Source organism: Odontesthes bonariensis, chromosome 6 (genome assembly GCF_027942865.1).
Source record: "Odontesthes bonariensis isolate fOdoBon6 chromosome 6, fOdoBon6.hap1, whole genome shotgun sequence".
NCBI lineage: Eukaryota > Metazoa > Chordata > Actinopteri > Atheriniformes > Atherinopsidae > Odontesthes > Odontesthes bonariensis.
Window position 1 is genome coordinate 1,430,563 of NC_134511.1, and position 27,810 is coordinate 1,458,372.

General features: G+C 39.6%; 1 protein-coding gene across 1 annotated transcript; it reads right to left on the reverse strand.

Moving 5' to 3' along the window:
- Window positions 1-1,581: 1,581 nt before the first annotated feature.
- ak8 (adenylate kinase 8) lies at window positions 1,582-25,936 on the reverse strand. Its single transcript, XM_075468886.1, has 15 exons — window positions 25,784-25,936; window positions 22,277-22,371; window positions 22,122-22,206; window positions 19,652-19,701; window positions 18,891-18,983; window positions 15,742-15,810; window positions 11,218-11,299; window positions 11,045-11,116; window positions 10,773-10,973; window positions 9,075-9,197; window positions 4,136-4,225; window positions 3,882-4,023; window positions 2,142-2,222; window positions 1,926-2,055; window positions 1,582-1,832 (listed from the first exon to the last, which is right to left on the reverse strand). The coding sequence occupies exons 2-15, from the start codon at window positions 22,358-22,360 to the stop codon at window positions 1,743-1,745; spliced, it is 1,392 nt and encodes a 463-aa protein (XP_075325001.1). The 5' UTR covers window positions 22,361-22,371; window positions 25,784-25,936; the 3' UTR covers window positions 1,582-1,742.
- Between the last annotated feature and the right edge of the window lie 1,874 nt (window positions 25,937-27,810).

Consider the following 27,810-nt stretch of genomic DNA (forward strand, 5'->3'; position numbering starts at 1 on the left):
CTGGTTATGTCCAGGTTAGTTAGTTCCTGGTTATGTTCAGGTTAGTTATTTCCAGGTTACCTTCTGGTTAATTAGTTCCTGGTCATGTTCAGGTTAGTTAGTTCCTGGTTATGTTCAGGTTAATTAGTTCCAGGTTACCTTTTCGTTAGTTCCTGGTTATGTTCAGGTTAATTAGTTCCAGGTTACCTTTTCATTAGTTAGTTCCTGGTTACGTTCTGGTTAGTTAGTGCCTGGTTATGTTCAGGTTAGTTAGTTCCTGGTTATGATCTGGTTAGTTAGTTCCTGTTTACCTTCTGGTTAGTTAGTTCCTGGTTATCTTCTGGTTAGTTAGTTCCTGGTTATGTTCAGGTTAGTTAGTTCCTGGTTATGTTCAGGTTAATTAGTTCCAGGTTACCTTCTGGTTAGTTAGTTCCTGGTTATGATCTGGTTAATTAGTTCCTGGTTATCTTCTGGTTAGGTAGTTCCTGGTTATGTTCAGGTTAGTTAGTTCCTGGTTATGATCTGGTTAGTTAGTTCCTGGTCATGTTCAGGTTAGTTAGTTCCTGGTCATGTTCAGGTTAATTAGTTCCAGGTTACATTCTGGTTAGTTAGTTCCTGGTTATGTTCAGGTTAATTAGTTCCTGGTTATCTTCTGGTTAGTTAGTTCCTGGTTATGTTCAGGTTAGTTAGTTCCTGGTTATGTTCAGGTTAATTAGTTCCAGGTTACCTTCTGGTTAGTTAGTTCCTGGTTATCTTCTGGTTAGTTAGTTAGTTCCTGGTTATGTTCAGGTTAGTTAGTTAGTTCCTGGTTATGTTCTGGTTAGTTCCTGGTTATGTTCAGGTTAGTTAGTTAGTTCCTGGTTATGTTCTGGTTAGTTGGTTATGTTCAGGTTAGTTAGTTAGTTCCTGGTTATGTTCAGGTTAATTAGTTCCAGGTTACCTTCTGGTTAGTTAGTTCCTGGTTATGTTCTGGTTAGTTAGTTCCTGGTTATGTTCACGTTAATTAGTTCCAGGTTACCATCTGGTTAGTTAGTTCCTGGTTATGATCTGGTTAGTTAATTCCTGGTTATCTTCTGGTTAGTTAGTTCCTGGTTATGTTCAGGTTAATTAGTTCCTGGTTATCCAGTCAGGCTGTGCTTTTGGTTCCAGTTTTTAAAAGAACATTCTTTTAGTTTCTGTCTGTTTGGGTCCTCATGAACCCACCAGCAGCAGCAACAGAATCATGAGAATGATGAGGCCCAGATAGTCTGAATAAGGACAGATCAGACCTTCAGAACCAGTCCAAACATCAGCCCGAGACCTGATCCAGAACGCTGGGACTTCCTGTTTGTGTTTCCATGCCAAACGGAGACTTGACGGCGTTTGACCACGATTATTGTTTGATCCCACACACACTTGCTTTTCTATCTTTGTGGGGTCAGGACTGGACTGGGGCAAAGAACGGGCCCGGGTATTTGGTTCTGGTAAAATATCCAAATGTGAGCTTTGGATATAAAAAGCCTCAAAAGTTCTAATAATCTCAGAATTATTAACAGTGAACTAAAATATTCATTTTTAGAGAATAAAGTTTTTAATTTTTTTACTTTTTACTTTTTACACACATTTCATTTAGTTACAAAGTTAATATTTAGGACAAACAAACACGTGTTAATCAATATTAACAAATTAAGAAAATATTAAAGGAATATTTCCTGATAGAACACATAAATGAGTTCAGGTGGGTCCAGGTGGATCCAGGTGATAGTTGGACAGGATCCAGGGTGTCAGTCAGTGGTCAGCTGGCTCTCCAGAACCTCAAACACGGTATGAGGGTTCTGATCCGCATCGACGTGAACAGCATCTGGAAACACAGACTGAACACAAACGTTTGTTTGTTTATGAAGTTTCCAGCCACAACAAAGTGCACGTACGTGTGCATGTGTGTGCACGTGCGTGTGCATGTGCACCTGCAGGGCAGCAGACCGGACCCGGTACTGTTCCAGTCTCCGCTTCACGGTGTCGGTTCTGTCCTCGGGTCTGGTCTGCAGTCTGTTCTGGACCTCGGAGCTCGGAGCGGGTCGGGTCAGGGCGTGGAACCTGCAGAACCAAAAACAGGAGTGTGCACGTACGTGCACGAGCTGGCACAAATCTGGTTGTTGTTCTGGAAGAACCAGCGCACTGACCTCTGCCCGCTGACCGGGTCGGTCGCTCTGAGACCGGTTCTGTCCAGGCAGACGTCATCCGTCACCTCCAGGAAGAAAACCCTGGAGGAGGAAAAGTTCTGATGAGGTTCAGAGAACCAGCAGAACCCTGAAGGTTACAGAAGGAAACCAGCAGAACCCTGAAGGTTCCAGCAGAGAACCAGCAGAACCCTGAAGGTTCCAGCAGGAAACCAGCAGAACCCTGAAGGTTCCAGAAGGAAACCAGCAGAACCCTGAAGGTTCCAGCAGAGAACCAGCAGAACCCTGAAGGTTCCAGCAGGAAACCAGCAGAACCCTGAAGGTTCCAGAAGGAAACCAGCAGAACCTTGAAGGTTCCAGCAGGAAACCAGCAGAACCCTGAAGGTTCTGTCGGTTCTGGAGTTTCCATCATGAGACCAGAAGGAGACCAGCAGAACCCTGAAGGTTCCAGCAGAGAACCAGCAGAACCCTGAAGGTTCCAGCAGGAAACCAGCAGAACCCTGAAGGTTCGTTCGGTTCTGGAGTTTCCATCATTTTATCCAGGTTTGATCGGCATGTTTCTCTCTGGAGTTGTGGCTGCAGCGAGCTGCATATTAGCAGCAGCACCGTCCTTAGAGATCTAAATCATGATTTTAGCCATTCGTCTGTCTCCACGGTCTCGGAGCGCACGCTCTCTTCCAAGAGCCTGACGCGCTAAGGCATCCAAAAGTAGCAAGTCAGCCGCTGGTACCAGCTGGGTTCTGTGGTACCTGTTGGGTTCTAAGGTACCTGTTGGGTTCTGTGTTGGGTTCTATGGTACCTGTTGGGTCCTGTGTTGGGTTATATGATACCTGTTGGGTTCTGTGTTGGGTTCTATGGTACCTGTTGGGTTCTAAGGTACCTGTTGGGTTCTATGGTACCTGTTGGGTCCTGTGTTGGGTTCTATGGTACCTGTTGGGTTCTGTGTTGGGTTCTATGGTAGCTGTTGGGTTCTATGGTACCTGTTGGGTCCTGTGTTGGGTTCCATGGTACCTGTTGGGTTCTGTGTTGGGTTCTAAGGTACCTGTTGGGTTCTGTGTTGGGTTCTATGGTACCTGTTGGGTTCTGTGTTGGGTTCTAAGGTACCTGTTGGGTCCTGTGTTGGGTTCTATGGTACCTGTTGGGTTCTGTGTTGGGTTCTAAGGTACCTGTTGGGTTCTGTGTTGGGTTCTAAGGTACCTGTTGGGTTCTGTGTTGGGTTCTAAGGTACCTGTTGGGTTCTGTGTTGGGTTCTATGCTACCTGTTGGGTTCTGTGTTGGGTTCTATGCTACGTGTTGGGTTCTGTGTTGGGTTCTATGGTACCTGTTGGGTCCTGTGTTGGGTTCTATGGTACCTGTTGGGTTCTGTGTTGGGTTCTAAGGTACCTGTTGGGTTCTGTGTTGGGTTCTATGGTACCTGTTTGGTTCTATGTTGGGTTCTAAGGTACCTGTTGGGTTCTGTGTTGGGTTCTATGCTACCTGTTGGGTTCTGTGTTGGGTTCTATGGTACCTGTTGGGTTCTGTGTTGGGTTCTATGCTACCTGTTGGGTTCTGTGTTGGGTTCTATGGTACCTGTTGGGTTCTGTGTTGGGTTCTAAGGTACCTGTTGGGTTCTGTGTTGGGTTCTATGCTACCTGTTGGGTTCTGTGTTGGGTTCTATGGTACCTGTTGGGTTCTGTGTTGGGTTCTATGCTACCTGTTGGGTTCTGTGTTGGGTTCTATGCTACCTGTTGGGTTCTAAGGTACCTGTTGGGCTGGTGCTGGGACTCCAGCAGGCTCTGGGCCTGCTGCAGGTCGCAGGGGAACCCGTGCAGGATCCAACCTCTGCAGCTGCAGTCCACTCGGCTCAGACGCTCCTCCAGAACCTGCAGCACCAGGGAGTCTGGAACTGAACCGACAGGCCGATTGGTGATCAATAATCCAGGATCAATGATCACAACCGGAACACAGAACAGAACCCCGCGGACCACAGCGGCACAGTGCGCTCACTCTGAGCTCACCTGCTCGTCCATCGTCCAGGTACGGCTGGATCTCTGCTCCCGGGTCAGAACCGTCGGCTGCTGCAGACCTCAGCAGCTGACCACAGCACACTGAAGGAACACATAGAACACTTTACGAGTTAAACAGAAACAACAGAACACTTTACGAGTTAAACAGAAACAACAGAACCAAAGTTCTGGTCCTGTTCGGATCAGATGTGCGTTCTGTTTGGACTCTAAGCCAACGTTACTGCTCCTGATCAGAGTGGTCTGATCCATAGATATGTATAGAATCATAGATATGTGTAGAATCATAGATATGTATAGAATCATAGATATGTGTAGAACCATAGATATGTGTAGAATCATAGATGTGTATAGAATCATAGATATGTGTAGAATCATAGATGTGTATAGAATCATAGATATGTGTAGAATCATAGATGTGTATAGAATCATAGATATGTGTAGAATCATAGATGTGTATAGAATCATAGATATGTGTAGAATCATAGATGTGTATAGAATCATAGATATGTATAGAATCATAGATAAGTATAGAATTATAGATATGTGTAGAATCATAGATATGTATAGAATCATAGATTTGTATAGAATCATAGATATGTGTAGAATCATAGATGTGTATAGAGTCATAGATATGTGTAGAATCATAGATATGTGTAGAATCATAGATATGTGTAGAATCATAGATATGTGTAGAATCATAGATATGTGTAGAATCATAGATGTGTATAGAATCATAGATATGTGTAGAATCATAGATATGTGTAGAACCATAGATATGTATAGAATCATAGATGTGTATAGAATCATAGATATGTGTAGAACCATAGATGTGTATAGAATCATAGATATGTATAGAATCATAGATATGTGTAGAATCATAGATATGTATAGAATCATAGATATGTATAGAATCATAGATATGTGTAGAATCATAGATATGTGTAGAATCATAGATATGTATAGAATCATAGATATGTATAGAATCATAGATATGTGTAGAATCATAGATATGTGTAGAATCATAGATATGTATAGAATCATAGATATGTATAGAATCATAGATATGTATAGAACCATAGATATGTGTAGAATCATAGATATGTGTAGAATCATAGATATGTATAGAATCATAGATATGTATAGAATCATAGATATGTGTAGAATCATAGATATGTATAGAATCATTGATATGTATAGAACCACAGATATGTGTAGAATCATAGATATGTATAGAATCATAGATATGTATAGAATCATAGATATGTATAGAATCATAGATATGTATAGAACCATAGATGTGTGTAGAATCATAGATATGTATTGAATCATAGATATGTATAGAATCATAGATATGTATAGAATCATAGATATGTATAGAACCATAGATGTGTGTAGAATCATAGATATGTATAGAATCATAGATATGTATAGAACCATAGATATGTGTAGAATCATAGATATGTGTAGAATCATAGATATGTAAAGAACCATAGATATGTGTAGAATCATAGATATGTAAAGAACCATAGATATGTGTAGAATCATAGATATGTATAGAATCATAGATATGTATAGAATCATAGATGTGTATTGAATCATAGATATGTATAGAACCATAGATATGTGTAGAATCATAGATATGTATAGAATCATAGATGTGTATTGAATCATAGATATGTATAGAACCATAGATATGTGTAGAATCATAGATATGTATAGAATCATAGATATGTATAGAACCATAGATATGTGTAGAATCATAGATATGTATAGAACCATAGATATGTGTAGAATCATAGATATGTGTAGAATCATAGATATGTGTAGAATCATAGATATGTGTAGAATCATAGATGTGTATAGAATCATAGATATGTGTAGAATCATAGATATGTGTAGAACCATAGATATGTATAGAATCATAGATGTGTATAGAATCATAGATATGTGTAGAACCATAGATGTGTATAGAATCATAGATATGTATAGAATCATAGATATGTGTAGAATCATAGATATGTGTAGAATCATAGATATGTATAGAATCATAGATATGTATAGAACCATAGATATGTGTAGAATCATAGATATGTGTAGAATCATAGATATGTATAGAACCATAGATATGTATAGAACCATAGATATGTGTAGAATCATAGATATGTATAGAATCATAGATATGTATAGAATCATAGATATGTATAGAATCATAGATATGTATAGAACCATAGATGTGTGTAGAATCATAGATATGTATTGAATCATAGATATGTATAGAATCATAGATATGTATAGAATCATAGATATGTATAGAACCATAGATGTGTGTAGAATCATAGATATGTATAGAATCATAGATATGTATAGAACCATAGATATGTGTAGAATCATAGATATGTGTAGAATCATAGATATGTAAAGAACCATAGATATGTGTAGAATCATAGATATGTAAAGAACCATAGATATGTGTAGAATCATAGATATGTATAGAATCATAGATATGTATAGAATCATAGATGTGTATTGAATCATAGATATGTATAGAACCATAGATATGTGTAGAATCATAGATATGTATAGAATCATAGATGTGTATTGAATCATAGATATGTATAGAACCATAGATATGTGTAGAATCATAGATATGTATAGAATCATAGATATGTATAGAACCATAGATATGTGTAGAATCATAGATATGTATAGAACCATAGATATGTGTAGAATCATAGATATGTGTAGAATCATAGATATGTGTAGAATCATAGATATGTGTAGAATCATAGATATGTGTAGAATCATAGATGTGTATAGAATCATAGATATGTGTAGATTCATAGATATGTGTAGAACCATAGATATGTATAGAATCATAGATGTGTATAGAATCATAGATATGTGTAGAACCATAGATGTGTATAGAATCATAGATATGTATAGAATCATAGATATGTGTAGAATCATAGATATGTATAGAATCATAGATATGTATAGAATCATAGATATGTGTAGAATCATAGATATGTGTAGAATCATAGATATGTATAGAATCATAGATATGTATAGAATCATAGATATGTGTAGAATCATAGATATGTGTAGAATCATAGATATGTATAGAATCATAGATATGTATAGAACCATAGATATGTGTAGAATCATAGATATGTGTAGAATCATAGATATGTATAGAATCATAGATATGTATAGAATCATAGATATGTGTAGAATCATAGATATGTATAGAATCATTGATATGTATAGAACCATAGATATGTGTAGAATCATAGATATGTATAGAATCATAGATATGTATAGAATCATAGATATGTATAGAATCATAGATATGTATAGAACCATAGATGTGTGTAGAATCATAGATATGTATTGAATCATAGATATGTATAGAATCATAGATATGTATAGAATCATAGATATGTATAGAACCATAGATGTGTGTAGAATCATAGATATGTATAGAATCATAGATATGTATAGAACCATAGATATGTGTAGAATCATAGATATGTGTAGAATCATAGATATGTAAAGAACCATAGATATGTGTAGAATCATAGATATGTATAGAATCATAGATATGTATAGAATCATAGATGTGTATTGAATCATAGATATGTATAGAACCATAGATATGTGTAGAATCATAGATATGTATAGAATCATAGATGTGTATTGAATCATAGATATGTATAGAACCATAGATATGTGTAGAATCATAGATATGTATAGAATCATAGATATGTATAGAACCATAGATATGTGTAGAATCATAGATATGTAAAGAACCATAGATATGTGTAGAATCATAGATATGTATAGAATCATAGATATGTATAGAACCATAGATATGTATAGAATCATAGATGTGTATTGAATCATAGATATGTATAGAATCATAGATATGTATAGAATCATAGATGTGTATTGAATCATAGATATGTATAGAATCATAGATATGTATAGAATCATAGATATGTATAGAATGGCTAGATGTCTCGTCCGCGTTGCTGGGCAACGGAGTGGAACGTCCGCAGATGGCGGCCATCTTACCACAGGCAGCTCTCTCATTGTGTTGATGGTGAAACATTCAAACATTCAAGACATAACTTGCTTAATTCTCAAACGTCTAGGTTAGTATAAACATCAAAGTAGTAAGCTAATTATCACACTACAGACGAAGTCCATATTTATTTTTTTAAATAAAAACGTAAATATTTCAGGTTTATTTGCCCCATGACTCAGCTTTATTTACCCCTTGGGATGACTCCCTCAGGGAAATTCAAGTCCCCAGTAGCTCCAAACACACACATAGGATCTCTATAAATCTAAACACAGTATAATATAGAATAATTAATATAATATATAATTAATATAGAATAATCTAAAACAAAGTGTAAAAAAGAATATAGGCTATACAAGATATACAAAGTAAAGAGAGTTAAATAAAATAAGTTATGGCACTATGGTTGAGTTATTGCCCATATTGCACTACACTTGTGTTAATTACACATTGTATGCACATAGTCTGACCATAAATAGAAAAGATATTGCACAGTAGTGACGTGAATTATTGCACAGATGACCGAATAAATAAAATATCGCACAGGGTCTTTTAGTATGTAAAACAGTGTAAAATGGTGGAGATTTCTGCGAGATAAGAGTAATAGTGTCAGAGCAGATCACTTAGCGTAACTATGGTTACCTCAGGTTTGACTGTCTCCCGGACATCTCACCCTGTGGTAAGATGGCCGACTTGTGCGGAGGTTCTAAACTCAGACGGAACACATCTAGCCATTCTATACATATCTATGGTTCTATACATATCTATGGATCTATACATATCTATGGATCTATACATATCTATGATTCTATCCATATCTATGCTCTGATCTATGCGTGTGCGTACCGTCCACCATCTTGTATTTCTCTGACAGCAGCCGGGCCTGGTGGCTCCTCCCAGAACCCGGAGGACCCAGCAGGAGGATTCTGGGAGTTCTGGAGCGATGACGAGTCCGGATGAAACCCAGAACTGAGAACACACAGAGGGCTGTAGTTACGACAATGGAATGCCAGAAAATGGATCGCTAGTTCTGGTCATTTGGAAGAAAGAAAAAGCAAACAGCAGAAAAACTGCTGAGCTGGTTCTTCAGTTCTCAGGTTTTACTCATCAAAACCAAATAAAATCTGTTCCTCAGCAGGTGAAACTCAGAGAATCCAACACGTCTCATTATTAATGGAACGGAAACCGAGACAAAAGGTGCTCCCACTGACTGATGATCAATTAATCAGAGCATTGATCAGCAGCTCCTGGCTGCTCCTTCCTGTGGAAGCAGGAAGGGTTCACTGAGGCTGGGTTCCAAACCGCATACTCATACTAACTTTCTGAGTTAGTGTTGTGGAGAAATTAGAGTCGAATCCCGCGTTGGTCAGCCGTCCATTGGGGAGTTTATTGAACAAACCGTCACAGCAAATGTGCGTACAGAGTGTACAAAATGTCCACCGTCTTCATACTGTGAACCAACTTTATACTGGTTTAATCATAACATGCATGCGTCATCCGGACTCAATCTCTTCCTGCGACGCCGAGCGTCTGCCCTAAATGTAAACAGCCCATACTACCTTTTACCCATATTCATATGAATCAGTCAACAAGGCTCAGGATGTAACTAGGCCAGAAGTCATGAACATGTCATGACATCCTTCTCCCACATTAGTAAGCAAGTTTGAGTAAGCGAGAAGTTCCCGGATGCATACTAGATTCTCCGAAATGTTGGGTATGCATCATGAGGTTACTACTCATACTCAAACTACCCAAGATGCAACGTAACGTGACGTCGCCGATCGTCATTTCCTGTCAAAACGGCAGTTTCAAGCTAGCTACAACGAGGGTAGGTTCACTTCCTGTTTTCAAAACAAAAGCACCAATTGTATGGTAATGGCTTTCCCTATGATAAAAGGCAACGGGTATTTTATTTTGTGAAAATAACCGGAAGTGCGTTGCTCACTGCGGCTAGCTTTAGTAGCGCCGAATTCGTGGGAACAAAATTGTAAATAGCCGGTATTTTGTCAGGTTTGGGGATCTAAACGACTACTTTCTCGCCTGAAAATGTTTCAAATGTTGCTAAAGTTTACAGTGTTTAGAGCTTAAGTGAAATCAGCTTCAGGCCGGCTGATTTCGGCTCGGGCAGGAACGAAATGCATTGTGGGTAAACGCTCTGCATACTGTCTGATCGATGAGTATGTAGTATGGAAATATGTAGTATGTAGTATGGAGTATGGAGTATGTAGTATGTAGTATGGAAGTATGTAGTATGTAGTATGTAGTATGGAAGTATGTAGTATGTAGTATGTAGTATGTAGTATGTAGTATGTAGTATGTAGTATGTAGTATGGAGTATGGAGTATGGAAGTATGTAGTATGGAAGTGTGTAGTATGGAGTATGGAGTATGTAGTATGTAGTATGTAGTAAGTAGTATGGAAGTATGTAGTATGGAAGTATGGAAGTATGGTAGAATGTAGTATGTAGTAAATAGTATCGGAAGTATGAAGTATGCGGCTTCGAACACAGCCATAGTTTTTCACACCCTGCTTCTGGGTCTTTACCTTGGTGGTAAACATCAGCGTGAGGCTGGTCCCCGCTGACGACCTTCAGGACGTTCTGATAGGCCGACCTCAGACCTGTGACCTCACAGTGGTAACGCTTCAGATCAGCCAATAGCTGCTTCTCCGACAGACCCCGCCCCCTTTCCAGGCGCTGAGCGATGGTGTCATCTGTCGGCCAGATGAAGGTCTGATGGTAGACGTCTGCAGACAGGAAGTGATGTCATCAGCAGGTTCTGTTCTGTGCTAAGCAGACCAAACCGGTTCTGACTCACCTCCTGTCAGCGGGTCAACCAGGTGGCCCTGACTACGCTCCAGCAGCACGTCATCCGGAGCCTCCAGTATCACTGGCGAGCAGCAGAGGAGCGCCGTTTAAAACAGGAAGTTAGACAGGACAGGAAGTGAGACAGGACAGGAAGTGAGGGAGTGAGACAGTTCCAGTCCTCACCAACGTGCTCAGGGAGGACACCGGCCTGCTGCAGACTCAGAGCCTGCAGACGAGTCTGAGGGAATCCCTCCAACACCCAGCCCTGAAACACACAAACATTAAGCTGGAGACCAGCTGGAACAGTTCCCACCCCAAGACCTCGGACCGTCCTCTGGACCGCCCAACATCTGGATGCTGGAACCTTCGTCAGGTCTGCTGATCTGACCAATGACAGGCTTTAAACTGACAGACAACACGAGATCATCATGAGAACCCACAGAACCTGCTGCAGCACGGCTGCTGGCCTGTTCTGAAACACGGGATGTGTTCGAAACCGCCTACTACTCCTACTAACTTTAACTTTTTTTTAAGTTGCCGGATGCATACTAGATTCTCCTAAATGTTGGGTATGCATCATGAGGTTACTACTCATACTCAAACTAACCAAGATGCAACGTAACGTGACGTCGCCGATCGTCATTTCCTGTCAAAACGACAGTTTCAAGCTAGCTACAACGAGGGTAGGTTCACTTCCTGTTTTCAAAACAAAAGCACCAATTGTATGGTAATGGCTTTCCCTATGATAAAAGGCAACGGGTATTTTATTTTGTGAAAATAACCAGAAGTGCGTTGCTCACTGCGGCTAGCTTTAGTAGCACCGAATTCGTGGGAACAAAATTGTAAAAAGCCGGTATTTTGTCAGGTTTTCAACACGTTGGGGATCTAAACGACTACTTTCTCTCCTGAAAATGTTTCAAATGTTGCTAAAGTTTACAGAGTTTAGAGCTTAAGAGAAATCAGCTTCAGGCCGGCTGATTTCGGCTCGGGCACTAGCGAGATGCATTGTGGGTAAATGCTCTGCATACTGTCTGATCGAATGAGTATGCCGTTTGCAAGTATGTAGTATGGAGTATGTAGTATGTAGAATGTAATATGCAGTATGGAAGTATGCAGTATGTAATATGCAGTATGCAGTATGTAGTATGTAGTATGCAGTATACAGTATGTAGAATGTAATATGCAGTATGGAAGTATGTAATATGTAGTATGCAGTATGTAGTATGCAGTATGTAGTATGTAGTATGCAGTATGCAGTATGTAGTATGCAGTATGCAGTATGCAGTATGTAGTATGCAGTATACAGTATGTAGAATGTAATATGCAGTATGGAAGTATGTAATATGTAGTATGCAGTATGTAGTATGCAGTATGTAGTATGTAGTATGCAGTATGCAGTATGTAGTATGCAGTATGCAGTATGTAGTATGCAGTATACAGTATGTAGAATGTAATATGCAGTATGGAAGTATGTAATATGTAGTATGCAGTATGTAGTATGCAGTATGTAGTATGTAGTATGTAGTATGTAGAATGCAGTATGTAGTATGCAGTATGCAGTATGTAGTATGCAGTATGTAGTATGCAGTATGTAGTATGCAGTATGTAGTATGTAGTATGCAGTATGCAGTATGTAGTATGCAGTATGTAGTATGCAATATGTAGTATGTAGTATGCAGTATGCAGTATGTAGTATGCAGTATGTAGTATGTAGTATGCAGTATGCAGTATGTAGTATGCAATATGTAGTATGCAGTATGGAAGTATGTAATATGTAGTATGCAGTATGTAGTATGCAGTATGTAGTATGTAGTATGTAGTATGTAGTATGCAGTATGTAGTATGCAGTATGCAGTATGTAGTATGCAGTATGTAGTATGCAGTATGTAGTATGCAGTATGTAGTATGTAGTATGTAGTATGTAGTATGCAGTATGCAGTATGTAGTATGCAGTATGTAGTATGCAATATGTAGTATGTAGTATGCAGTATGCAGTATGTAGTATGCAGTATGTAGTATGTAGTATGTAGTATGTAGTATGTAGTATGCAGTATGTAGTATGTAGTATGTAGTATGTAGTATGCAGTATGCAGTATGTAGTATGCAGTATGTAGTATGTAGTATGTAGTATGCAGTATGCAGTATGTAGTATGCAATATGTAGTATGTAGTGTGTAGTAGGCGGTTTCGAACAAAGCCACGGGCTCACAGTGACCTGATGGTGTCTGAGAGCTGATGTGAGGCTGATGTGAGGCTGATGTGAGGCTGATGTGAGGCTGATGTGAGGCTGACAGCATCTCTGACAGTGACAGGAAATCAGGATGAGAGCGGAGTTAGTCCCTCAGTGCTGCCTGTCAGGCTGAATGAACGGGACTGACAGCAGCACTCACACATCTCTGACAGACTGTGTGTCCCTGCCTGTTTCCAGATTATCTGACTGCTTAGCATCTGTCAGGGTGCACAGAGAAAGGCATTCAGCACACTTATTACGATTCTGACAGACTATTTTAGCCTGGAACTCGCAGTTTGACTTTGAATGGCTGCGCTCTGACTTTTGGTTGGGATTCATCTTGTTTGGAAAAGATTCCCAAACATCTGCCCAAAGAAAACATTCAGTTTCTGCAAGTAGAATTTATCATTTATCATCACATCTGGGTGTCCAGAACGAGATTCTGCTGCTCAGTTAGAGGTTATTCACACAGGGAGTGTTTGTTTGTCGTGCATTATATATAGTGCGTTATATAGTGATTTATATATAGTGCATTATATAATGATTTATATAAAATGCATATATATAGTGATTTATATATAGTGCATTATAGTGCATTATATATAGTGATTTATATATAGTGCATTATATATAATGCACTATATATAATGCATTATATACAATGCATTATATATTGCATTATATATTGTGCATTATATACAATGCATTATATATAGTGATTTATATATAGTGCATTATATATAATGCATTATATATAGTGTATTATATCGTGCATTATATACAATGATTTATATATAGTGCATTATATATAGTGCATTATACATAATGCATTATATACAATGCATTATATATTGCATTATATAATGCACTATATATAAATCACTATATATAGTGCATTATATATAATGCACTATATATAGTGCATTATATTATGAATAAAATTGTAAAATGTTGTGAATAAATGTTGTTTTATGAGAACTACTGAGAACTTTATTCTGTTTTAACCTTCATTTTGAACAGTGTCCCAACTCTTTTGGAACGGGCTGTGTGTGCTTCTGCTTTTAACCATGTGATCGATGACAGCAGCGCGTCCCTTTTTAACCTCAGGTGACCGCGGCTCGCACAAACATCTGGAAACCAAAGGTGGCAGCAGTCTGTGTGTGTCAGGAGGCGGTGTTGGTTCAGAGGAGGTGGACAGGTGTGCAGCAGGCAGGTATTTAATGTGACAGCAGCCTGACGGGGGCTGTCAATCATCCTGCATTCACACCAGAGAAAAACATCACGCTCACACCTTCCCACAGTCCCAGGTGTGTTCCTGACGAGTGTAGCCTGCGGCCACAAACAGCTACTAGCCAATCAAAGTAACTGCTAATGTCACACAAACGTGCACACACGTGCACACACACGTGCACGCACACTGAGACTTAATGCTAAACACTGATGCTAATAAAAGAAGCTGAGTGAAGATTCACTGCAGATCTGTGAGAGGCTGAAACACACACGGAGAGAACACTGCACACACGTGCACACACACGTGCACACACACGTGCACACACACGTGCACACACACGTGGACACACACATGGGCTGTGTTCGAAACCGCATACTACATACTGCATACTACATACTGCATACTACATACTGCATACTACATACTACATACTTCCATACTGCATACTACATACTTCCATACTGCATACTACATACTACATACTACATACTACATACTGCATACTACATACTTCCATACTGCATACTACATACTGCATACTACATACTACATACTGCATACTGCATACTACATACTACATACTGCATACTACATACTACATACTACATACTGCATACTGCATACTACATACTACATACTGCATACTTCCATACTGCATACTACATACTGCATACTACATACTGCATACTTCCATACTGCATACTACATACTACATACTGCATACTACATACTGCATACTTCCATACTGCATACTACATACTGCATAATACATACTGCATACTTCCATACTGCATACTACATACTGCATACTACATACTTCCATACTGCATACTTCCATACTGCATACTACATACTGCATACTACATACTGCATACTTCCATACTGCATACTACATACTGCATAATACATACTGCATACTTCCATACTGCATACTACATACTGCATACTACATACTACATACTTCCATACTGCATACTACATACTGCATACTTCCATACTGCATACTTCCATACTGCATACTACATACTACATACTGCATACTACATACTGCATACTACATACTACATACTTCCATATTGCAGACTACATACTACATACTGCATACTTCCATACTGCATACTACATACTTCCATACTGCATACTGCATACTACATACTGCATACTACATACATACTACAAACCAGGATCAGATCCAGGACCAGAACCAGGACCAGAACCAGGATCAGCCTGCATGTGAACGGACTCACCCTGTTGAAGCAGTCGACCTCTTTCAGCCTCTGTGGAACCAGCCGGAGCAGCAGCTCATCTGGAGGGTCCTGAATACACAACAACCCGCAGGTCACATGACCCAACAGGTGGGCGGGCCAGTCAGAACAAATGGACGCCATGTTAGGTACCATCAGTCATAAAGCACAAGTTACACCTGAGTACAGTCAGAGGTTTGATTATTGATGATGATTAGTTATTATCACTGACTAGTTTCTATTGTTGATGATTAGTTAATATCACTGACAAGTTACTATTGATGATGATTAGTTATTATCACTGACTAGTTACTATTGATGGTGATTAGTTATGATCACTGACTAGTTACTATTGATGATGATTAGTTATGATAACTGATTAGTTACTATTGACAATGATTAGTTATGATCACTGACTAGTTAATATTGAGGATGATTAGTTATGATCACTGACTAGTTACTATTGATGATGATTAGTTATGATCACTGACTAGTTACTATTGATGATGATTAGTTATTATCACTGACTAGTTACTATTGATGATGATTAGTTATGATCACTGACTAGTTACTATTGATGATGATTAGTTAATATCACTGACTAGTTACTATTGATGATGATTAGTTATGATCACTGATTAGTCACTATTGATGATTAGTTATGATCACTGACTAGTTACTATTGATGATGATTAGTTATGATCACTGACTAGTTACTATTGATGATGATTAGTTATGATCACTGATTAGTTACTATTGATGATGATTAGTTATGATCACTGACTAGTTACTATTGATGATTAGTTATGATCACTGACTAGTTACTATTGATGATGATTAGTTATTATCACTAGTTACTATTGATGATGATTAGTTATGATCACTGACTAGTTACTATTGATGATGATTAGTTAATATCACTGACTAGTTACTATTGATGATGATTAGTTATGATCACTGATTAGTCACTATTGATGATGATTAGTTATGATCACTGACTAGTTACTATTGATGATGATTAGTTATGATCACTGACTAGTTACTATTGATGATTAGTTATGATCACTGAATAGTTACTATTGATGATGATTAGTTAATATCACTGACTAGTTAATATTGATGATGATTAGTTATGTTCACTGACTAGTTACTATTGATGATGATTAGTTAATATCACTGACTAGTTACTATTGATGATGATTAGTTATGATCACTGAGTAGTTACTATTGATGATTAGTTATGATCACTGACTAGTTACTATTGATGATGATTAGTTATGATCACTGACTAGTTACTATTGATGATGATTAGTTATGATCACTGAATAGTTACTATTGATGATGATTAGTTAATATCACTGACTAGTTACTATTGATGATGATTAGTTATGATCACTGATTAGTTACTATTGATGATGATTAGTTATGATCACTGACTAGTTACTATTGATGATGATTAGTTATTATCACTGACTAGTTACTATTGATGGTGATTAGTTATGATCACTGACTAGTTACTATTGATGATGATTAGTTATGATAACTGATTAGTTACTATTGACAATGATTAGTTATGATCACTGACTAGTTACTATTGACGATGATTAGTTATGATCACTGACTAGTTACTATTGATTATGATTAGTTAATATCACTGACTAGTTACTATTGATGATGATTAGTTAATATCACTGATTAGTTACTATTGATGATGATTAGTTATGATCACTGACTAGTTACTATTGATGATGATTAGTTATGATCACTGACTAGTTACTATTGATGATGATTAGTTATGATCACTGATTAGTTACTATTGATGATGATTAGTTATGATCACTGACTAGTTACTATTGATGATTAGTTATGATCACTGACTAGTTACTATTGATGATGATTAGTTATTATCACTAGTTACTATTGATGATGATTAGTTATGATCACTGACTAGTTACTATTGATGATGATTAGTTAATATCACTGACTAGTTACTATTGATGATGATTAGTTATGATCACTGATTAGTCACTATTGATGATGATTAGTTATGATCACTGACTAGTTACTATTGATGATGATTAGTTATGATCACTGACTAGTTACTATTGATGATGATTAGTTATGATCACTGAATAGTTACTATTGATGATGATTAGTTAATACCACTGACTAGTTAATATTGATGATGATTAGTTATGTTCACTGACTAGTTACTATTGATGATGATTAGTTAATATCACTGACTAGTTACTATTGATGGTGATTAGTTATGATCACTGAGTAGTTACTATTGATGATTAGTTATGATCACTGACTAGTTACTATTGATGATGATTAGTTATGATCACTGACTAGTTACTATTGATGATGATTAGTTATGATCACTGACTAGTTACTATTGATGATGATTAGTTATGATCACTGAATAGTTACTATTGATGATGATTAGTTAATATCATTGACTAGTTACTATTGATGATGATTAGTTATGATCACTGATTAGTTACTATTGATGATGATTAGTTATGATCACTGACTAGTTACTATTGATGATGATTAGTTATTATCACTGACTAGTTACTATTGATGGTGATTAGTTATGATCACTGACTAGTTACTATTGATGATGATTAGTTATGATAACTGATTAGTTACTATTGACAATGATTAGTTATGATCACTGACTAGTTACTATTGACGATGATTAGTTATGATCACTGACTAGTTACTATTGATTATGATTAGTTAATATCACTGACTAGTTACTATTGATGATGATTAGTTAATATCACTGATTAGTTACTATTGATGATGATTAGTTATGATCACTGACTAGTTACTATTGATGATGATTAGATATGATCACTGACTAGTTACTATTGATGATGATTAGTTATGATCACTGATTAGTTACTATTGATGATGATTAGTTATGATCACTGATTAATTACTATTGATGATGATTAGTTATGATCACTGACTAGTTAATATTGATGATGATTAGTTAATATCACTGATTAGTTCATATTGATGATGATTGATTATGAGTAATGATCTTTTTTGCTCGGCAGGTGTTTCTCTCCCTCTGACCCCGGGGTGAGAATCAGCACCAGGTGGTCACTCAGTCTCAGGTGAGAGGATCAAACAGTCACCTGCTCGCTGAGCCCGCTCAGCTCTGATTCGTCCTGCAGTAAACTCTTCGCGGTCACATGGACGGCTCTCAGCTCGGCGCTCAGCCTCGTAGCCTGAAAAATAAACACAAGAAGAAGAAGAAGCAGGGCGATGAGCGAATGGCAGCAAGTGTGTGTCCGGGTGTGTGTGTGTGTGTGTGTGTCCAGGTGTGTGTGTGTCCAGGTGTGTGTGTGTCCATGTGTGTGTGTCCAGGTGTGTGTGTCCATGTGTGTGTGTCCAGGTGTGTGTGTCCATGTGTGTGTGTGTCCAGGTGTGTGTGTGTCCATGTGTGTGTGTCCAGGTGTGTGTGTCCATGTGTGTGTGTCCAGGTGTGTGTGTGTCCAGGTGTGTGTGTGTCCAGGTGTGTGTGTGTCCATGTGTGTGTGTCCATGTGTGTGTGTCCAGGTGTGTGTGTCCAGGTGTGTGTGTGTCCAGGTGTGTGTGTCCATGTGTGTGTGTCCAGGTGTGTGTGTCCAGGTGTGTGTGTGTCCAGGTGTGTGTGTGTCCATGTGTGTGTGTCCATGTGTGTGTGTCCAGGTGTGTGTGTCCAGGTGTGTGTGTGTCCGGGTGTGTGTGTGTCCAGGTGTGTGTGTGTCCAGGTGTGTGTGTCCATGTGTGTGTGTCCATGTGTGTGTGTCCAGGTGTGTGTGTGTCCAGGTGTGTGTGTCCATGTGTGTGTGTCCATGTGTGTGTGTCCAGGTGTGTGTGTCCAGGTGTGTGTGCTGTGCTCGCTTTGACTCACCAGAGTGTGTTTGCCGACGGCAGGAGGGCCAAGCAGCATCACCCTGGGGACTGATCAGAGGTCATAGGGTCAGAAGGCGGCCATCACAGCGATCAATGAAGGTGAGGAAGAGGAGGAAAAGGTGACATCACAGGAAGCTCGTCTTCATCACAATTCAATCCTCCCTGCTCACTTCCTGTGATGATCAGTTATCAGGCCCCTCTCTGTAGAACCAGCTGCCAGTTTGGGAGGCAGAGCCTTCAGTTATCAGGCCCCTCTCTGAGGAACCAGCTGCCAGTTTGGGAGACAGAGCCTTCAGTTATCAGGCCCCTCTCTGAGGAACCAGCTGCCAGTTTGGGAGGCAGAGCCTTCAGTTATCAGGCCCCTCTCTGTGGGACCAGCTGCCAGTTTGGGAGGCAGAGCCTTCAGTTATCAGGCCCCTCTCTGTGGAACCAGCTGCCAGTTTGGGAGGCAGAGCCTTCAGTTATCAGGCCCCTCTCTGTGGAACCAGCTGCCAGTTTGGGAGGCAGAGCCTTCAGTTATCAGGCCCCTCTCTGTGGAACCAGCTGCCAGTTTGGGAGGCAGAGCCTTCAGTTATCAGGCCCCTCTCTGAGGAACCAGCTGCCAGTTTGGGAGGCAGAGCCTTCAGTTATCAGGCCCCTCTCTGAGGAACCAGCTGCCAGTTTGGGAGGCAGAGCCTTCAGTTATCAGGCCCCTCTCTGTGGAACCAGCTGCCAGTTTGGGAGGCAGAGCCTTCAGTTATCAGGCCCCTCTCTGTGGAACCAGCTGCCAGTTTGGGAGGCAGAGCCTTCAGTTATCAGGGCCCTCTCTGTGGAACCAGATTGGTTTGAATTGGATCAAACTGGATCAGAACTGTCTTAAACTGGATCAGAATTGGCTTGAACTGGTTCAGAACTGGCTTGAACTGGTTCAGAACTGGTCTGAACTGGTTCTGAACTGGATCAGAACTGGATCAGAACTTGATCAGAACTGGACCAGAACTAGTCTGAACTGGATCAGAACTGGCTTGAACTGGATCAGAACTGGATCAGAACTGGCTTTAACTGGATCATAACTGGTCTAAACTGGATCAGAACTGGCCTGAACTGGATCAGAACTGGCTTGAACTGGTTCAGAACTGGCTTGAACTGGATCAGAACTGGCTTGAACTGGATCTGAACTGGTCTGAACTGGTTCAGAATTGGCTTGAACTGGATCAGAACTGGATCCGAACTGGCTTGAACTGGATCAAAACTGGCTTGAACTGGTTCAGAACTGGCTTGAACTGGATCTGAACTGGTCTGAACTGGTCTGAACTGGTTCAGAATTGGCTTGAACCGGATCAGAACTGGATCTGAACTGGCTTGAACTGGATCAGAACTGGCTTGACCTGGATCAGAACTGGCTTGAACTGGATCAGAACCGGCTTGAACTGGATCAGAACTGGTCTGAACTGGTTCAGAACTGGATCAGAACTGGATCAGAACTGGCTTGAACTGGATCAGAACTGGCTTGAACTGGATCAGAACTGGATCAGAACTGGCTTGAACTGGATCAGAACTGGATCAGAACTGGATCAGAACTGGCTTGAACTGGTTCAGAACTGGATCAGAACTGGATCAGAACTGGATCAGAACTGGCTTTAACTGGATCAGAACTGGTCTGAACTGGATCAGAACTGGCTTGAACTGGTTCAGAACTGGTTTGAACTGCTTCAGAACTGGCTTGAACTGGATCAGAACTGGCTTGAACTGGATCAGAACTGGATCAGAACTGGTCTGAACTGGATCAGAACTGGCTTGAACTGGTTCAGAACGGGCCTGAACTGGATCAGAACTGGTTTGAACTGGTTCAGAACTGGCCTGAACTGGTTCAGAACTGGTTTGAACTGGATCAGAACTGGCTTGAACTGGATCTGAACTGGTCTGAACTGGTTCAGAATTGGCTTGAACTAGATCAGAACTGGATCAGAACTGGTTTGAACTGGTTCAGAACTGGCCTGAACTGGTTCAGAATTGGCTTGACCTGGATCAGAACTGGCTTGAACTGGTTCAGAACTGGCTTGAACTGGATCAGAACTGGCTTGAACTGGATCTGAACTGGTCTGAACTGGTTCAGAATTGGCTTGAACCGGATCAGAACTGGATCAGAACTGGCTTGAACTGGTTCAGAACTGGCTTGAACTGGATCAGAACTGGTTCAGAACTGGTTCAGAACTGGATCAGAACTGGTTCAGAACTGGCTTGAACTGGATCAAAACTGGCTTGAACTGGATCAGAACTGGATCAGAACTGGATCAGAACTGGCTTGAACTGGTTCAGAACTGGATCAGAACTTGTTCAGAACTGGTCTGAACTGGATCAGAACTGGATCAGAACTGGATCAGAACTGGCTTGAACTGGTTCAGAACTGGCTTGAACTGGTTCAGAACTGGATCAGAACTGGTTCAGAACTGGTCTGAACTGGATGGTATCTCTACAGACCAACTCACCCTCCGCGCAGCTCCTCTGCAGCAGATCGATCAGGTGGGATATCGGATCATCGGGCAGGTCGATCACCAGGCTGGAAACAAGGTTCTGGAACACAAACACAGAGTGTGGAACAGCTGCCGGGTTCTGTAGGAGAGCCCGCGGGCCGCTGCCTTACCTGCACCAGGTGGGAGACGCTGTGTTTGTCGGCGTAGACGCTCATCTGGGCGGGAATCCTCAGAGGCTTCACCGTCTCATCCATCGGCTTCTCTCCTGAGGACCATGAACGAAGCACCCTCAGAAACCAGAGTCCATTAAACTGGTGTGAGCTCAGACCAGTTTAACTGCTGTGGGCTCAGACCAGTTTAACTGGTGTGGGCTCAGACCAGTTTAACTGGTGTGGGCTCAGACCAGTTTAACTGCTGTGACTCTGACCAGTTTAACTGCTGTGACTCAGACCAGTTTAACTGCTGTGACTCAGACCAGTTTAACTGCTGTGACTCTGACCAGTTTAACTGCTGTGACTCAGACCAGTTTAACTGGTGTGGGCTCAGACCAGTTTAACTGCTGTGACTCTGACCAGTTTAACTGCTGTGACTCAGACCAGTTTAACTGCTGTGACTCAGACCAGTTTAACTGGTGTGGGCTCAGACCAGTTTAACTGCTGTGACTCTGACCAGTTTAACTGCTGTGACTCAGACCAGTTTAACTGCTGTGACTCTGACCAGTTTAACTGCTGTGACTCAGACCAGTTTAACTGCTGTGACTCTGACCAGTTTAACTGCTGTGACTCAGACCAGTTTAACTGCTGTGGGCTCAGACCAGTTTAACTGGTGTGGGCTCAGACCAGTTTAACTGCTGTGACTCTGACCAGTTTAACTGCTGTGGGCTCAGACCAGTTTAACTGGTGTGGGCTCAGACCAGTTTAACTGGTGTGGGCTCAGACCAGTTTAACTGCTGTGACTCTGACCAGTTTAACTGCTGTGACTCTGACCAGTTTAACTGCTGTGACTCTGACCAGTTTAACTGCTGTGACTCTGACCAGTTTAACTGCTGTGACTCAGACCAGTTTAACTGCTGTGACTCTGACCAGTTTAACTGCTGTGACTCAGACCAGTTTAACTGCTGTGACTCTGACCAGTTTAACTGCTGTGACTCTGACCAGTTTAACTGCTGTGACTCAGACCAGTTTAACTGCTGTGACTCTGACCAGTTTAACTGCTGTGACTCAGACCAGTTTAACTGGTGTGGGCTCAGACCAGTTTAACTGCTGTGACTCTGACCAGTTTAACTGGTGTGGGCTCAGACCAGTTTAACTGCTGTGACTGACTCTGTTCATGGCGCGTTTCTTCCCTCTTTTACAACAGGACCAGTGACATCAGAACACCGTTACATTACGAAACTAAACCCAAAGTCCACAGCAGAAAAATTAAATCTAAATAAATATTATTTGAGAATCAATCCTGTAAACTGTTTCTTATAGTCATGAAGCTTTAAATTACCCCAAAATGACCCCTCTGGACCTGGTGCTGATGTGGGTAAAACCCTTAACCCTTTGTGCGGTCTTAACATTGTGTTTACTCCCCTTTGCCCTACGGGTCAAAAATGGCCAAAATAAAGCAACTTAATTAAATTTTAAATCCAAAATCTATTTTGTATGATGAAACCACCTGTTATTTATCTATTCAACTCAATTCAATACATTTTTTATCATGTATTTTTTGTTACACAATACAAAAAGACAATCACCAGTTTTCAGGATTACACTTTTTTTTTTTTTTTGGTCAGTTGGACCAACAGTTTTCTTGTTTTCTCAGTTTTCTTTTACATAATAAAGGTTTATTATTGCTATTATACAAATGTGAAGTAATTACTTCTGAATTAATTATATTGAAAGGGAAAAAAACAGTGAACTTTTTTCTGGTGTTTAAATGTTTTTATAATTCACGGGTCAAAAATGACCCATAAGACAATCTTTGTGCCCTAGTGGTGTACAGCCCACATGGAAACATAAACAAAAATAAACTTTTTCTAATGATGGGGTCCCTTTAGGAAAAGGCATAAAAGATAGTTTAAGGTATTTATTCTACAGCTAAACATGGTAGTGGCTCACTTTGGACCTGCAGGACAACAGAAGGGTTAAACATGAGTTCACCTGAGACGAGAACCGGAGGTTCACTGTACCTTCACCCAGAGTGGTGTAAAAAGAGAGTGGCGACACTCCCATAGACTTCTATAGAAAGAAAGGAATGCGGAAGTCACGTGGGTCACGGAGACGCCACAGTTCCAAACAAGGGACGCAGCTCCGTTAACCTCAATTGCTCGTCAAGAACAATTACTGGTAAGTTAATAAAATAACAGCATTTTAAACGTTTTTTTACATTTTTAAGCATTATCTATCAGAAGTATACTCTTAGACATCGTTATTTTTACATTTGGTTAGCATGAAATGTCGATGTTGATGTTAAAAATGTAATGGATTTAGGGACCTAGCTTAAAGCTTGGTAACGGAGGCTAACGTGAGGTAATTAACGTGATCATTTCACTAAAGTCCGTTAACTTTTTATTGTCAGGTGACATTATGTAAAGTTGTTTTGATTGTTAGGTTTTACAACATTACCAAAATACTATATAGGCCTATAGTAATAATACATTTAATACATTTTTGGTATTTCTGACGTATTTTCTCCGGTAAATTGATTAAATTACAACATTTTTGGCATAGTGAGGCATTAGCTGACTGGTCTTTAATTAAGTAAGTGTTTTTTCAGCATGACTTTGCAGCTGTGATAATGAATTTATTAATTTCTCTGTTGTTGTCAGGGAGGTCAGCAGATGTGCTGGTCGCTGCTGTCATGGATCAACCCTTAGGACTTCAGAACTTTTCTACAATGTCCAAACCCTTAAATTTGATCAAATACAGTTCATTGTTGCAGATTAATCTACCCAACAGTATAAATAGCAGTAAAATAACTTCTTTATTTGGTTTAAATCTGTTTTGGTTATTTTTTTCACAACTGACACATTTATTTTGTCATTAATATGGTTTTAACCAGAAAAAAGTTAAATCCATATTTTAATCCATCCATCCATCCATTATACCCGCTGAATCGGTCGATCGGGTCGCGGGGGGGCTCATTGTCCATCTGACACCAGAGAGAACAGACAGACTGAATGACATCTTCTACAGATGGAGTGTTTGGGACAACAGGAGGAACAGACATCATGCTCTGTTAAAGGATGTAGATCTGAAGGTAAGCTGGACCACTGGCATGATTCAGTATAAAGGAGGACGAGGTAGCTGCCCCCTGCTAGCATTCAGGGGTACACTCTATGATTTAAAATGGTGATAAATGTGTCTCTTCGCTCCAAAAAAGAAAAACGTTGATAAAATACATCGTCAGTGAAGTGATCAATGCACATTATGGTTCAATATTTACCGAAAATTGCTTCATAAATGTTAAAGTTATCGTTTTTGTGCTCCGTCCCGCTAAAACCCGTTCAAACTGACTGACAGCGCTGTGATGTTTGGAACTCCGGAGACTCACATGAACCACGTGACAGCCCTAGCGGCGACTTCAAAGCGTGTCGCAACTCTGTATTACTCTATAGCTCTGCCTTCACCTGCCGAACCGAGCCGAGCCGAACCTAGCCGAACCGAACCGAACCCGCCGTCATTACTTACCCTTTAAGCTGGTTCTGTTGATTCTTCAGACGCAGGACGCACGAACAAACATCACGTGTTTAACGTGTAAAACCAGCAGCGGGTGAAACTTCTCTGAAACGAAGTTAAAGTTAAACGGAAGTTAAATTAAAAACCTTCCGGCTGGATTCGCTGTGTCCGAGCAGCCGGTTTCTAAGACGCGTTGCTAAGGGAGACGTCATCAGCGGGCGGGAATGTACACCGTTACCTAGAAACGGCTGGCAAAACGGTCAACCGACAGTTGGCTTTTTTTTCCTTTGAATAAATCTTTATTTAGACATTTAAAGCACAGAAATCAAGTCTTAATGTTTTTCAGAGCAGTGGAATGTCTAATAGTTTTAATATATTGTTTGACTTCATTATCAAAGACAGAAAGAAGTGGTTTTTGATTTGTGTGTCGACGTTTGACTAAATATATAATAAGTTTAATGATATAAAATTGTTTTTTTTCCCCACATGGATAGTCGGTTAAGCCAAACAACATATGTTCAAAGCAAAAGGAAAATGGGGTTCAACACAAGTTGGAAATATCTTCCCATAATTTGGTGGAGACCAAAATAAATTAAATACATCTTCACAGAAAGAGCCATTTATATCTACATCTTCTTTTGAATCGTTGTAAAAAACTGTTGATGGATTATTTTAAAAGATACTTCTTTTACTTTATTATTTATCATAAATTTAGCTGGCAAGTTCCAAATCTATTTCTAGTCAAGGTTATTGATAAAGGTGTTCCAATAAGCGACCACATCTGGAATGGATACGACATCTTTCAGAAATAATGAGCGTACACGACCAACTATTGGATTCTGTCCTGCTGCCCTTTTAAATAACATAATTACTCCATCAGGGATTGCATTTATTATAATATTAAATTCATAAATAGGCATTATGATGCTATAATTTAAGATAAAGTCTTGATATGTCTTTAATGACCCATCTGGGTTAAACAGCTGACGAACCAAAAGGGTAAAATAAGGATTGGTTTCTGTACGTCTCTATTGTTCTATATGTAGCATCTATGTGGGGAAGAAACATGTTTGTAGATCAATGACCAAGAAAGAAGCATCTGTTCATGAAAGGATAGTTTGGAGGGGATTTTTTTCAACATTACAATTCCTAATTTGGAGAAAATGAAATTAGTTCCAAATTGAAGATAAATTGTTTCAACAGTTGCCCTTTCTTTAAACAAGAATCAGTTTCTTTATCTGGATTTCCAAACAGGAACTTAAAACTATAAACGTTAACCAAACTAAACTTCCCAGCAGTGCCAACAGAAGGACATCAGGTGGCGCCATCTTTCACCAAAGATATCAGAGCTAAAAGAGAAAAGTGAAGTTTCAGCAACATGAAAAACTTCACTTTTAAGCTAGTTCCTGTTTGTTAGCATATTAGCACACTGAGCTAACATACGTATTTCTCAGCTTTCTTTGATCATTTAGAAAATCTATGGAAAACAAAAGTTAGCAGAACCGGTGCGAGTTTAAATGACCAGCAGCAGAACCGGTTTAAATGACTTTTAGCAGAACCGGTTTAAATGATCAGCAGCAGAACCGGTTTAAATGACTTTTAGCAGAACCGGTTTAAATGACTTTTAGCAGAATCGGTTTAAATGACTTTTAGCAGAACCGGTTTAAATGACTTTTAGCAGAACCGGTTTAAATGACTTGTAGCAGAACCGGTTTAAATGCCTTTTAGCAGAACCGGTTTAAATGACTTATAGCAGAACCGGTTTAAATGCCTTTTAGCAGAACCGGTTTAAATGACTTATAGCAGAACCGGTTTAAATGACTTTTAGCAGAACCGGTTTAAATGACTTTTAGCAGAATCGGTTTAAATGACTTTTAGCAGAACCGGTTTAAATGATCAGCAGCAGAACCGGTTTAAATGACTTATAGCAGAACCGGTTTAAATGACTTATAGCAGAACCGGTTTAAATGCCTTTTAGCAGAACCAGTTTAAATGACTTTTAGCAGAACCGGTTTAAATGACTTTTAGCAGAATCGGTT